General features: G+C 34.4%; 1 protein-coding gene across 5 annotated transcripts in view; it reads left to right on the top strand.

Annotated features, from left to right (window-relative positions):
• LOC108908259 (serine/threonine-protein phosphatase 2B catalytic subunit 2-like) overlaps window positions 1–15,897 on the top strand; it is a 147,600-nt gene that overhangs the window by 105,199 nt on the left and 26,504 nt on the right. For all 5 annotated transcript variants that reach the window (XM_018712233.1, XM_018712232.1, XM_018712231.1 and 2 more), the window contains exon 6: window positions 15,522–15,661. In XM_018712233.1, the coding sequence (XP_018567749.1) occupies window positions 15,522–15,661 (140 nt within the window). The remainder of the gene's footprint in view (window positions 1–15,521; window positions 15,662–15,897) is intronic.

Here is a 15,897-nt window from a genome sequence, read left to right as displayed (position 1 = left end):
AATGAAAAAATAATAAACCTATAATAAATCAAATTTAATTTATTTACTTATTAACAATAACATTTACATTTATAGTAATAGAAATTTCGTTTTTTGTTTTATCACATTTAACTTCCTTTCCGTTAGTAACAACCCTTGTAGCACTGTTGCCATCATTTTCGGAACGCATAACATCTGCCGAAGTTTGTGAAGAATTTGCACAAGTTACGGATGTCTCTTCTTGTAAGGAACAGCTTTATTTTCCTTGGACTACACAACTGGTGTAAATAATTAATTTATAAGGCGCATTTTATTTCAAAATTACGAAAAATCCATAATAGGGCACCAGTATTTTTTATACAGCAAAGACGGTGAGAACTTTAAACGAACAGGTGTTATTCCATAAATTTTTCGAAATCAAAGAATTTTTGGATAATTAAATGATGTTCTAACCTACCAAAGGCCTTGTAAATTCAATGAATATTCCGCCAACTTACGTAAACTTTGCAAAATGAACCAGATCAGTTATACAGGATGTAACTTTAAGTTGGGGGCAGTTTTCTAGGGAACGTATTCTTTTTCAAATAATTAGTTTTTAAAACTACACTTTAATTCTTGGAATTAGCGTGGTAAGTTGTATCAGTGTTGCCAGCTGCTACCTTTTTAAAACAACTGTTAGATAGAGACAATGGAAAACTTAAACGAGGAGTCCATACTATTTTATAAACCTGATACTATTCTACCGCTCCTTCCCCATCTAACTATTTGACTTCTGGGTTTTGCTACGGCTAAAATGTTACGTCTAGTGAATTTAGCTGTACACAGTACAAATTATCGGAGCCGAAACGTTTTTTATGCGTACCGTGGGCTCAATTTAAGTGACATTTTCTTAGACTACATACATAATGTTTGTCTTGTAGCGGGTTGAATACTAATGTCGCCCTCGGTATTCCGGACATATTATTAATAACGCCTCTGAATAATTCATAAAGCAGATAATGGGTGGAAGAAAAGGAACAAGTTGCCATTCAAATAAATATAATGTACTTTTTATCGAACCGCCGCGGTCATCAGAGTAGCTAGATGTCAATTGAATAACGATTCCGGGAATTAAATTATTTTAAAAAATGTTAGAATGGATTTGATGTGTAGAGATTTGGTTTATTTTTTGTTTATCTCTGCAAAAAGTGTTGACAATATTCAAATATGTGTTACATTGACCTATAGGCCAAGCAAATAAAATTTTTACTCGAAAAAATTCCTATCCGCGAGATTATTGTAAAATTGTCTAAATGAACATAATTCTCTCATCTCGTGAGTCAACAAATTTTATTAGCTAACTTTTCTATTTAAACAAATAAGTGAGGAAAACAGTTTTTTCACTTTGCAGGGAAAACCATTAAGTTTGTAGGGAATAAAATGAGACTTGTTAAATTAAAATCGGTTAATAAACAAAAAACTTATTGCAAAAAAACAAGAAAAGTGCCCATGTTTTAATTTGTTTATAACTATCGTATTTATTGTTAAAATTTTATAAAACCTATGACAAGTTGAGAGTTTTGTCATACTTTAAAAGTGTGCCAAAAGTGGGTGCTGTAGGTGCAATAGTTTTCGCACAATTTGAAAATAATTTATGAATTTTTACTTTCATTTTACATTTAAATCGTAATTAAATAGCTAACAAAATATTGAAAAAACAAGTTTACTTTGGCTTAATATGTAAAAAACAACTTTTTAAATGAACGATAGCTTCATTTATTTATTTAATAATAGTAAAATAATTCCGAAATTAAAATTTTAATTAATATTTCGTTTAATAATAATTTTTGTGACATTTTTGTAAATTAAAAAAAATTAAGTATAAAAGATGCAATTTTTCTGGGGTTCAGGGCTATTCTCGAATTCGTAAATATGCCCATTGTTATTTTTTCGTCGAGCTGCCCCAGTTTAATAAAAAAATAAGTTTCTACGATGAATAGAAGCCGAGATACTGCAAAATTTACAGCGCGCATCTATTTGAACTTTGGATTTCACTTTTCTTGCGCGCGACTCGCTTGGACGAGCTTCCCCCATTACCACGCCGGAAATTTTACTTAGCAAGTACCTTCTGTTTAAAGGGCTCGTGAGTCGTTAATTTTCCACATTTTTTCGTGTAATTCACGGGAAATCGTAGTTTACGTCGTAAACTTTATTTTGCGAAAAATTCAAGTCTTAATGTTTATAAACAATTACGCCACGATTTAAAAAAATATATTATCTTGGCTCCTGTTGGTCGTAGAGGGTGCTTTTTTTAAATTTGTATTTTTTTGCCAGCTATCCAGTGCATCTATTTTCGGTGAGGTAGCATAAATAGCAACAATTTTATTCAAAGTGTTTATAAACGAAAAACGCACGGTGATAATTTTTTAATAGGTCGCTTAATTACGTCTTTAAGATTACAATTTCAGAATCATGTTTGGTTGAAAATTAACGCCTGTACAGAGGTTTAAAGTTCAAAACTTTTGGAGACTCAGCGCTACACCTACAGCGCCCACTTTTGTCACACTTTTAATGTATGACAAAACCCTCAAATTGTCATATGTTTTATAAAATTTTAACAATAAATGCGATAGTTATAAACAAATTAAAAAATGGGCACTTTTCTTGTTTCTTTGCAATAACTTTTTTGTTTATTAACCGATTTTAATTTAACAAGTCTCATTTTGTAGATATTTTATTCCCTACAAGCTGTCTGTGAGTCACTTTTCGCTATGGTTTTCCCTGCAAAGTAAAAAAACTGTTTTCTTCACAATTTTTTGACTCACGAGATGAGAGATGTCTTGTATTATGTTCCTTTAGACAATTTTACAATAATATCGCGGATAGGAATTTTTTCGAGTTTCTCTTTTTTTTTGCTCATTTTCCTTGTGTACTAGTCTAGATTTAGAACCACTGTTCACATTCAAATGTTCCTAAACAAAGTGTTGGTGAGACAACTCATTGTTCTTTGTCAATTACTATCCTTCCTCATCCTCCTTACTCGCTAGATCTGGCTCCTTGCGATTTTTTCTTATTCCAAAGTTAAAATCAGTGCAGAGTGTATGCTATTTTCAGACTATTGATTACGTTAAAGCAGATTCATGACATGATCAGTTTTTTATGCATAAATACAAGAACTATGCTTGCTAGCAAAAGTATGTGGGTTTGGACCAGGTCATGGCAATCGAAACAGCAACTTAGTCGCTCAAATTCGATTCGGCGATAATTTAATGCTACCAGTTTTATAGCCTGTAGATTGTAGAATCCCCAGATATTCGCAGCTGCAGCTGCGGCGGCCACCTGGATTGAATCGAAATTTTGTCGATAAACGCTCGAGCCACGGGGACAATTAAAATTTTATTTAAGAATTGAAAGGGTCTATAAAACCCAGTTTCCATTTTAGAGGCGGTCGTATAGTCGACAGTAAATATATTTATTGGGCTTTATTATTAAAAGTGTGTATTCTGCGGATTTAACGGGGTGCTCGGGAAAGAGCGTTTTACAGGGGAATATCGCGACGGTTTCAGAATGGATTTTATTGACGCTTTCAACACGTGTAATAGATACATAACGGGGGGATTATGGGCTTTTCGACAAATGCTCGTAAAACGGAAATGGATGGCCGGGCGCGTTTTAACAACGTCATTTTCATTACGGGAACAAATTTTGGAAAACATTTTCTATCGTTGCACACTGGAATGTTCGTCAGTTTTCCAGATATTGCTATGAAATGAATTAACTCGTACTTTTGTGATTTTGAAGGAAAACATTATACAGGGTGGCTAACTAAGGCCGGTGAGGTACGATATTAGGAAAAGTATAGGGCCTAGAACTTCGGGAAAAACACTGATTAATAAATCAACCAAGAGAAATCGCTGGAAATAGTTTTCAAGTTCGACCGCTAGGGTGCGCAATCTACATGTCAAAACATACGAGTTGAATTTGTCTCAGAAATGTTTCCTATTCAGGTATATTAAACAGTTCAAATATGGATAGTCGGATTCATTGCGTATAACTTTCGTTAAGTTTCAAACTTATACTGTATTCATCAATTTTTTGTGCTGAATTCATTTATGTAAAAAGAAAACTCCATGAAACGACATTCTTTTGAAATAACGCCATCTATAGGTTTCCATATGGAGGTAAACGACATTACGTATTCACCACGAAATTAAGAATGAAAAGACCTTTCCAACGAGGTGTAACACTATGAGGGCTTTTGGTGAGCCAATCCTTAAAAAATGCATTTTCTTGATCAGACATTAGGGGCTTCCCCCACCCTTTATGTCGAGAGATAGAATAAAATGTCAATAACAAAAGTTATGCGCAATGAATCCGCCTATCCATATTTGTATAGTTGTTACGATGTCAATTGGAACCTGTGAATCTTAAAGCACTGGACCGTCTGCACTTCTCTTGAAATTTCTTCGTATACTTTAGCAATGATTTGTCTGGTAATTTATACTCGAATAGCCATTGGGCGAGTCCGGTATTGGTAGACAGTCTGCCTAATGTAGAATCGACGGCAGCGCGCTGGTCGTCAAAGCAAACCTGTATTGGTCCACTAGGTCGTAAATCATTTTTTGCATGGTATTTATAATTAGTTTGGTCTCAAACACGGTTCACTTGGTTTTGTCAGTGCCGTAGAGCAGTGCTTGGCGTGGTATATTTATTGTTGGTACAATACGTATTATTAATTATTAGTTAATATTATTATTTGTTAATAATAGCTCCGCTTCTATTCGTCCAAACGTCATGAATTTTGATTCCTTTCTACAGCATGTAATTGCCAATAGATGGCCTCGGTAGAAATAACAATTTTTGAAAAGTCCTGTGTACTTTGGTACGCTTGTGTGAATACTATCTGAATTTGAGAAATATGCTGAATGAGCCCACTAAAAACCACACTAACGAAATCACAAATATGTGGAAATCCCACAAGTAATACAATAAATTCTCAATTACACTCTGGCCGATCCCTCTCCCCCTCTGCGGTTTTACACGTGACTACAATAATTTACACGCGGAATTAACCGAAAACGAATATGTTTGTCGGACGCCGAAGCACTAAATGCCATTACATTACTCTGCGGTCGGACATCATTTATGCGGAGGTCTGACAGGCCAGATTTCATTGTTGCTAATTAAACAGACCCCCGTGATTGAAATTTAGTTTGGATATTAACCCCGTCGATGAATTATCCCTTCGAAATTGATATATAGGCGGCACTGGGATACGTTCTGGCTAGTTTAAGAATTCACCCGTTGTGGACACCTGTACAGACCAACGCAAGTAACTTTGCGTTTCTGATTCAGGCAGAGCTGCAGGAGACTGAGAAAGGACGCTTTCGACTAGACGGGTAAGACGCAGACGCATTTGTGGGCGGAGCTGACTCAGACGCAAACTTATTTGTGTATCAATTGGTGTTTTGGTATGTCCATTATTATCCCGAACAGGATAAACAATTTGGAAGAACTGAATTGTTAAAAGATTTGAAACTGATGAACTGTTCGCATAAATCGTATTACTTGATCTCACGCCCAATGTTATCTTTTAAGTGTTTCTTCTAATATATCAATTTTTTGCGTTTCGACGTGCCGTATGTTTCCGGGTCAAATCCGGATTTGTCCCCGAATAGAAATCAATTAGCTACTTCGCGCGAAAAAAAATAATCTTCCGCTACAAAAGCAAATCGAAAAACAATTTTCCTGCGAATAATGGTGATATAATGTGATTGTTCGCATGTCAGTTGTAATTCGGAGCGCAGGTGATGCCTCGTTATCGGGCAAATTAATGAACAATGGCCGTGGCATTCTCAAAAATGAAATTAATGAATACTTGTCTGCCTGCGGATCGAATTGTACGGATTCGTTCGCCCACTATCGATTGTAAAAGCAAATATTTCCGAAACAGTTATTAATTAACGCTAAACCAAATACTGTTCTATACAGGGTGTATCTTTGAATGGGGGCCATACGGAGGTTAACTTTGACCCTATGGATCACCTTTTTTTTTCGTAATTATCATACACACAGCACAAACAACATACATCATACAAATTTTTGATTTCGATTCCAATAAAAACACAAACATAAACTGAAAACTAGAATAAATATAATAAAATGAAATAGGGACGTATTTGGTCTTTCTCGTTTCGCTGTATTAACGTTGGCTGTTTGGTTTTTTTCATTTCATAACCATTTCAATTTCATTATGGAAATAATGACATAAAAAACCAACACTCACTAGATTAATTATAAAGAGAGGGTGAAAAGTATGTAGTATTTAAATATTGACTGTAAATAATACAAGAGAGACTTGTATATTCCATAAAAAAACCAATCGGACGGAGACAAATTCCGGCACAATAAACAACTCGCTACGTGTTTCCGACCTAGGCTAACCTGTCCAGATCACTAACCTTTGACTTGCACGTGCACTATATGACTAGAACTCGGACAATACATAAACGAACATTTTTGTCTCGATACATGATAAATAGATATTTTACCTTAAATATTGTGATAACAATTGTTATTTATTCATTAATGTTGATGCTAAAACAACAAATATATAGGGTTGATTATTTTCGAATGTACAGTTATTACATTTATCATTTTTAATATTAACGTTTTCACGTTTTATAATTTATTATGTTAAATAATACACAGTTTTAGTATTATGTTCATTTTATTATTCAATATCCAGTTGCGTATAACCAAAGTTTACATAATAAATGTATGTATGTTAAGTTAGCGGGAATCGGTGTGCACGGTGAACTTTTACGTTGGTTTACATCTTATATATATAACAGATCTCAAATGGTTGCAATAAATGGTCATTTTTCCAATACAGTCCACATTACATCTGTTGTTCCTCAGGGTTCCCATCTTGGACCCCTCTTATTTCTTATTTATATCAACGACTTAGCCGAATGTATCAAATACTCTAAGTTTCTCCTCTATGCAGACGATCTGAAAGTTTTTCGCGCAGTTTCATCTCTAAATGATTGCCAGGGTATTCAGCAGGACATCAACCGGATTGAACAATATTGTAATAGGTTTAAATTATTTTTAAACATTAATAAGTGCCATTCAATTACATTCACTAAAAATATTAGTCCCTACATCTTTAATTACCAGATTAATAATGAGGAGCTTCGGCGTGTCTCAGAAATAAAAGATTTAGGCGTTATATTTGACAGTAGGTTGAGTTTTGGTCACCATATTGATTATGTTTGTCGAAAATGTAATGGAATGTTGGGTTTCATTTTCAGGACGTGCAGGGAATTTAGAGACGAAAAGTCTCTTAAATCTTTGTACTATGCCTATGTTTATAGCAGACTTAATTTTGCATGTGTGATTTGGAGTCCGAATTATAACATATACAAATTAAGACTGGAAAGAGTTCAGAACAGATTTGTTCGTTACCTTAATCTCAGGGTCAACGGTATTTATAATGTTGATGACATATCAGCTACTAAACAACAATTTAATGTCGTCCCTTTGGAACAAAAAAGGATTCACACTGATTTTATTATTTTATTTAAATTATTGAATAATTTATTAGACTGTCCCTATTTAATTTCTTTACTGAATTTTCATGTTCCTTCTAGAAATACGAGGTCGACTAATTTATTTAGCACATCAACCCAACATACCAATCTCGGACTAAACAGTCCATTGTACAGAATGTCTGTTAATTATAATATGTACTTTGTCGACTCTAATATTGATATTTTTAATACTACTCTTAGCAGTTTCAAAAGATTTATTAGGAATATTCAGTTCCTTTAATTAATTTTTTACTTATTTTTGTATATTTTTTTCACTGATGTATCCATTTCCTGTTAGTTTTTTTTTGTTTTGTTTACACTATGTTCACAATTGTATTAGTGGATGCAGTTTTGGGCAGCAAGCCTGTTTGCATTCCAAATGTGATAAATAAATAAATAAATAATAAATAAATGTAAAGTTTAGTGTAAATGTAAACATTGAGAGGCGCATCCACCATTTTTTGTTTTTAATTTTTAATAGGATATAATTATTATGTTAGAACGGTACATATTTTAATTTTCACTTTTGAGGGCCCGCAACTTGTTAACGAAGGTCCATTTGAAAAAAAATTATATGAAGAATTGATATTATTTTGACCTCATCTATCTGTACTTGACTTTTTTGTATCAAGTACCGGGACACCCTGTATATAACCTCTTAGGTACTTCTGTCGTCAAAATAATAATTATTTTATGAAGTTTGCGAACCTGGACATTTTTGTAGTCATTGTCCGTTTTCTGTTCCGGATCTAGATACATTCCGAAACAGTAGAAATCGATATTTCAGAAACAATCGCGTATCACACCCGTGGTGCTCTGCGGCGAGTAATCACGTAACATCTATTCAAAATCCTGCGATTCCTGCTCGCTAAATTGTAGCCTGTCAACCCAAAATGGAGTTCGTCGAACTTCGCGGCGCCCACAACTTCCCATATCAGCCCCTCGATATTCGAAGTCGCCATCGACCCCCGTCACTTAGTTATTTATATCCAATTATAACTTTTACAGCCATGACCGCCAAGTTTGCCCCACTGCTAAAGTTCCAGCGGCAGCCTCCGGCGGGGGGGTACGGGGTTGGATTTTCCGTCCTAGCACGGGGTCTGCGGTTGAATTATTTATAGGGTTTGCTTCATGCGACGCCGCCTCTACCTTCCGAATGTTTACATACGAACGGAATAACAATGCATTATTCACCAACACGTATCAAGCGGAGAGACTTGATACTGCGGCGTATGCTGTAATTCGGGAACCCCTCAGACGGCGCGGCAGGAACCGCGTGAATTTTTGGTCCGTCTCTAATAAAATCATTGTTTTTTCGGCTCAAAATTTACTTAACTTGCGTCAAAACCGTTATTTGACTATCCGACCTGCCAGGCTAAAAAATAAGTATTTCTAATGAGGCTATCTATTGGCAGTTACATGCGTCGGAAAGGCACATTGAAAAAAAAGTATTCGGATCAAATGAGCATATAGTTTTAAATGGAATTATTTACCGTAAATGTTATTTTATTCTATTCAAATCAAACTTTCGTCAAACTATGTGAAATATTTGCTGTAAACTATAATTTTTTAGAATTTATATTATATCCAAATATATTCTTAAAATAAGTATATATACAATCATTTGACCAAAACTATTCACTTTTGTATTAAACAAACGATACATTAATATACAATACAAAACATGTTTCTATAAAATCTCCATAGATCATAAAATTAAGAATAGAATTCGCTTAACCGTAAGTATCAAATATTGACTTGCTGCTAAATGCTGCCTATTTTTAAAGTAAGAAATTATATTTCTAGAAATTTAAACTTTTTATTTTCTTGAGTATATATAAACATGCGATACCTTAGATCAAATGTACATTTGAAGCAAGAATTTTTTTGCGTGTAGATCGTTCATTGATGTATTGTCAAAATTTCATGGCATTTGGATAGAAGTTATTGCGTTTGTTGCACGATAATACGCCATCGATCGATACTGTTTGACCAAAAATCGCATTTTAACTGTCAACCATTCCCCGTATTTACCTGATTTGGCACCGTGTGAAAATGCATTTATCGATTACAGTAAAGCTTTTTGTGGACGTAGAAGACATTCAAAATGTTTGTACCGACATCCTGAAGGACATTTCTGGCGACGATCTAAAACGCTCATTGGACATGCCTGTATTGAAGTGAAAGGGGACTATTTTGAATAAAATAAATCTGTTTTGCCAAAAAAACATTTTGTTGTTTTTATTTTTAAAAAGTCGTGTATACTTTGGACGCAAATTGTGTTATGCAAAATTTGTAATAATTAACTATTTCGCATGCCTTCTAATAATTTGATGCAAAAAAATAAATGCGTTGGTATTTTTCTAGATTTGTGTAAAGTATTTGATCTTGTAATTTATTGCTCGACAAGCTCTCTTTATGGGGCAAAGTTCACGAGTTGTAAACGTCATATCTTTTATAAATAAGTCAAATTCTACACATAATTATTTCCTTTTTATCGTATCAATATATTATTAATGAGAAAAATGTTTCTCCGTACTTAATCTGATGTTCGAGATTGATAACATGATGAAAAACGGCGAAATGTGAAGAAGCCTATCCATTAAATGAAACCTGAAATGTTCCTTATATATCGATTTCCTGATTATATCCGACTTTCATGCTCATTTTGTTGTAATAAATCAATGAGCGAATAAAACGTCCTGCTAAACGACTCCGATCGCAATGAGACGAGAAAACAACATGGGAATTGTTTGTTTTTATGATGCGAATAAATTCACGTGATTTTGTAAATGGAATAAGTACGAGTATGTATAATAGTTATTTACACCATTGCGCCCGAGCCGAGCGAGGGCTGGCATTAGACTCCGAGACTGGTAAATTATACATAACTGCTGCGTAGTGTATAACATTTTGTCTGCTCCCACTATTCTTAATGGTTCATGAAATAAAGATTAGGTTTTATTTTTTAACATTTCTTAATCAATTTTTTGACGTTATTCCAAATCTTGCAAGGTCGCTTTGGTTGTTTGAATTTTGTCGTTTCTAGGGTATGTATTTATAAACAAAGCTACATAAAAGTTGCAAATTTGCTGGTTTTGAATTATTATTTCTAAATGAGTGATTTTCAAATAGAAAGTGCAGCAAATGCCCCTGCAAATTTTTATTGCCCGATAAGTCGAAAGTGTGCTACGGACGAGCACGTCGTTCTGATGAGTTATGCAAACTTACTTTGGACGTCAATTTGAAAAATTTCGATGACATTGTAGTTACAATTCCAGATTCTAAAAATGGTATGTTACGTACTTTTACAATTACTTTTCGTCTGGGTTCTGTTTCTCACCTAGAAATTTTCAAGAAATATATCAAAATTAGATTGGAAATGAAAACTGAAATTTCTCGCATTTTATGCGCTATCAAGCAGGTAGATGTTACAACCAACCAGTCGGCAAGAATACCCTTTCTATGATTCCTAATAAGATTGCACAGTTTTTGAAACTAAAACATCCTGAAACATGTACAGGCCATTCATTCCGAAGAACTTCGGCAACATTACTGCTAATATAGGAGTTGATGTATTAGCAATCAAGAGACCTTCCTTAAAACAATGTATTAATAGTTTATTTATTATATTGCAGCAGATAAATTACATTTGATGCCTGTTTCCAACTAAACATAAATTTTAAAAAATAATTTGCACAATTAAAATAATTTGCATACAAATATTTGGGTATACAACAACTGTAACATTGTCGGCTAAAGTTTTTGTAGGAAAACTAACATATGTATTTCCAAAAAATTGTTGCATTTGAAACAGTTAGACTGTACATGTAGTGGTAAACTATACGATATAGGTCACACAAGATTAACTTCTTCCTAAATATTATCATTTAAATTAATAGGCAGAACTCGGATAATCAACACAACTTGGCTACGTCGCATTACAGTGTGCGCATGTCCTGATGCTGCAAGACAGACGCGAGGAAACTATGATCCCTTTTACATTCGAATGGGTTACCAGAAGAAAGGATCCAAGTTTCACCCCCAAAATAAGGGGTACACGAGCCGCCGCTGTTAGCTTGTATCAGCAGTACTAAATCCGCCAGCTACATTTCACGTTGATCCACTTTGCGGCTCGTTTTCCACTCTCGTTAAGCGCCTCTAATTTATCGTACTGCTGCGAAGTTTGTATCACACGGGTGTGAGTTCACAGTTCCAGTTGGGATCCGTTCGAGTTGCGGTTTGTAAACTTTTATCTTCCCCCACGTATTGCGCATAGGGTAATTGGAGAAAAAGTGGGTTGACGGAGGCGGTTCAGATGAGATCGGGGCAGTTACCTTTCTCCAATTATCGCAGACAAAATTATAACGGAAGAAATAACTAATTTTTGTTTATTTGATTTTCTCAAGTTGAGAATTCGAAATTGTGTAACATGATGATAAAGCAAATACTTCAAATTAGATTTACGAGACACCAAGTACGTAAAAACCGCTTCAAAATAAAACAAAATACCTAAAAACAGTCTTGGAATAGCGTCTTGACCGTAAAGCACTTGTTTTTCGTGGGTCGCCACTTTCTCCGATTCGATAATATTGAAAATCATCTATAACCCCGTTAACCTATAACACATGTTTATGGTCTATCGCCCCTTGCCCGTTCCGAGGCCCTAAAAAGAAACGCTCGCTCGTTTCCGTCCTATCGCACAAACAAATGCCAGACGCCCTCCTCTAAATCTTTCGCTTTCACGGATACGTTCCGCTGGGAAAGCAGAAAGAAATGCCTTTCATTCGCTGATGGCCTCCTTCGCGACGGAATTTAGGACATTCGATCTCGGATGCTCGCTGGATGGGCCATTATCGCGACGGGGAGTGCTGTTATATTGCTCCGATTGTCTATGATAAGTTTTCTTGTTGATCGGCAAACTTTATTGACCTAGTTAGAGGAAATGGGTCTATGAAGAAGGCGGATCTCACTGGGAGAAAACCGACGTGGAAAAAACATGTTTTTTACATTTAAATGCAGTGATCTGTTAGGCTTACGTAGTAGTGTTCTTGTTTTGTTCTTTTATAATTGGTTATTTTTGTCACAAGTAATTTTTTTCTTATAAATAACTCTTGCTGCGACAAAAAGATCAGTCTGTAAAACAGTGGATCAATTTTTTTTATTTTCGAGGTCAAACGACTAAATGCATCTAGAAATTTTTAGTTGCATTTACAATATTAAGAAAAACTGATGGCCACAAGCAGGATTTTCGTTCAGGTTTTATAAAAAATAATCAACTATTTGGATAGGTATTTTATTAATCCAAATAGGAATAAATTTCCTTATCATTTTTTACTATGGCGATTTTCGACAATAGTCTTACTATAACCGTAAATTAAAAAATTGTATTATTAATAATAATATCAGAACTTTAAAAATTGTATTTACAATAAAATTAAGTAACAGGAAAAAACAAAGTGATATACTCGTATTTACTTAATAATTAAAAAAAAAATGTTCCTACCCAGGGTTCGTAGCGGCCGGGAAAACCGGAAATACCGGGAAAAGTCGGGGAATTCGTTATTCTTCATTAAAAACAGGGAATAATAATCCGGGAATTTTTAAAATATTCATGAAAGTCAGGGAATTTGATGTTTGCAACTGGAAATTTTGTGAAAGCCGGTCCTGGGTTCTTGAAAGAGAAAACTATTTGTGGTTTTGAAACCTTTATAAGAGGTTCTTTGGGTATAAAAAACATTATGGAGTCCAGTCGAGAAAAAGTATAATGCATAAACACCAATTAGTATGTAAAAATTAACTACAAGTGACCTGGATTTTTTTTAAAGTTAGGGAAAACCTGGAAAAGTCAGGGAATTCCTTATTATTTTTGAACTATGAACCCTGCGACCTGATTTATGAATATTAAAAAATATAAAAACAAATTTTCATAAGGTAGCCAGCCAACTTATCTATTTACAGATAAACCAACGCCGCCAGCTTTTCGTTTGCCTCCACTTTTAACAAAATATTTTAAAAAGAGTGTATGTTTTTAAAAAACAGGTTTATTCGTTCGTCTTTTAAATTTGCAAATTTACTTATGTTTTCATAAAATTGAGGATAGGCACTAATTGTAAGACTTTGCAATAACTCTTTTTCTATCGTCATCACTGAAGTTGTTTAAGCGCTCTGTGTCATCGTATTCCTAAGTCTTAATGCGCTTAAGACACAAAAAGTTTCTTTCTACCGAGACACTTGCTGCAGGAATTGTTTAAACTGGACAAAACAATTTGTATATTTCCGAAAGTACATGACCAGTATTTGATTTCGCTTCATTCAACTTGCTACCAGTAATCTCAATAATGGCACTGGTGCTCGCAGTAACCCTTATAGGAAATGACAATTTTGAATACGTGTATTTCGGTTTTTTAAAAGGTGGTTACTCTGAAAATTTTGTAATGTTACGTTAACAAATTGTTTTGTTGAATATTCTATACTATCCGAGGATTCTGAGGTGATATTATTACAAATAATAGGTGAACTTGTAGTCGATCCTAAAAATAATGTCGGCACAGCACTTCTGTTGAGACTATTCTTATTATGTGTTTGTCAGAGTAAAGTCTGATTTACGTAATTTTCGAACTGATTCTATTCCCAGTAATTAATTGGATGTCTTTTGAAATCCTGAAAAAACTTTTATTTCTACAAGACGTATTACACAATTTACACACTTTCATGTAGTAAGTGCTTTTGCAATTTGGAGCACAACATTGACGTTTAGTTCTACCAGATAAACTCGTTTATCTGGTAGAACTAAATACAGTAAGGCAGTTCAGATGATTGATTAAATAAATCTAAAACAAAACAAATTTATTAATGCACAAAACGTGACAACCTATCTGAATATAACCTCAAACATTCTATTTCTGTTGATTGAAAGATTGGAATACAGAGTCGATCTGTGGTTGCAGATTTATGTTTAACAATTTCTATAAAGGACAATGTTTTGCCACAACAACGCGAGATGTCCTCAGTGAATGCATGTTCGGTCCGCCCTATTTATTAAAAGTTACTCATATGACTAAAACTATAAGCAGCTTTGAGGCGGCCTCAGTCCCCTCCTAAATCACGTTATTTTAACCGCTTCGCGTGGAGGGGGAACTGTAGCGTATTGTAGGCAAGTGTGACGCGCTTACAAGCAAAGAATCTCTGGCCTCACTGTTGATACTCCAATATTCAAACAATTTTTTTATGCTGTTATTTTGATTTTTGATAAATGTAATAGGTAGTTGGAAATTAGTTTACCTGTTTATTGAGGTTAAGTAGAGTACTAGGTAAGAATAGTAGGTATTAAAATATACGGTGTGACAGTGAGGCGCGACCTCAGTTGCTTCATACGACGAGCCACCACTGGACTAAATATTTCCATTATCGCGTGATTCAAAAAGTTCTGTTATTTTCTGAACAGACCTTGTACACACAAATTTTTATGAGTGCGTTGTATTTTTTTTATATATATAACCCGTGGTCCTCACAAAAGTTACGGGATGGTTTTAAAAGATCTCCAGAATACGAAGATCAGTGTAGCGAAGAATACTGTGGTCAGATGAGCTAATATAGAATAATAAAGTTTAGATTAAAATTGTTCTTTTTTTGCTGGGGTACGCTTAAAAGTAATAACATTTTCAGTGGGAGGGTTTGCATTTAAAATTGTTCCGAGTTTTTTTAAGATTTAATAAAAGAAAGTAATATAAGACTTCTGGAGGAGAACAGGAATAAAAAATTATATCGGTACCTATCATAAAATGAAAATCTTAAACAAATAGATGTTTTACTTACAGTCTGAAGTTGAAAAAAGATAAATATATTTTAATATTGTTTCAAAATATAACTAACATTATAAATCAGCCAGACCAATTTCCCGTTTAAAAGTAATACTTCTTGACCAACAATTACATCGGATTTGCACAAATTTTCTTTTTGTTGCAGTTAGACAGATTTAAGGAACCACCGGCATTCGGCCCAATGTGTGATCTGTTGTGGTCGGACCCTCTAGAAGACTTCGGCAATGAGAACAACGCAGAACATTTCTCACACAACTCCGTCAGGGGTTGCTCATATTTCTACAGGTCAGTAACAGAAACGATTTTTCCTCTCAGTGTAATAATATACTTTCCCTTCCTCTACATATTATTTTAAACAAATGGAGTAGTTGAAGTTTTATCTCCAGTGCAACAAACCATTTGCAATTTTTTTAAATATATTTATTTATAAAGAGTCTAACTTGACATCCTTGTGGTACCCTCATAGTTCGAGGTTTTGGGGTTTATGGGAAATGACCACAATTACGATGTTTTGGGCCTTT

Source organism: Anoplophora glabripennis, unplaced genomic scaffold (assembly GCF_000390285.2).
Source record: "Anoplophora glabripennis isolate ALB-LARVAE unplaced genomic scaffold, Agla_2.0 scaffold18, whole genome shotgun sequence".
NCBI lineage: Eukaryota > Metazoa > Arthropoda > Insecta > Coleoptera > Cerambycidae > Anoplophora > Anoplophora glabripennis.
Note: the sequence above shows the minus strand (reverse complement) of the source record. Positions and strands in the feature narration are given on the sequence as shown.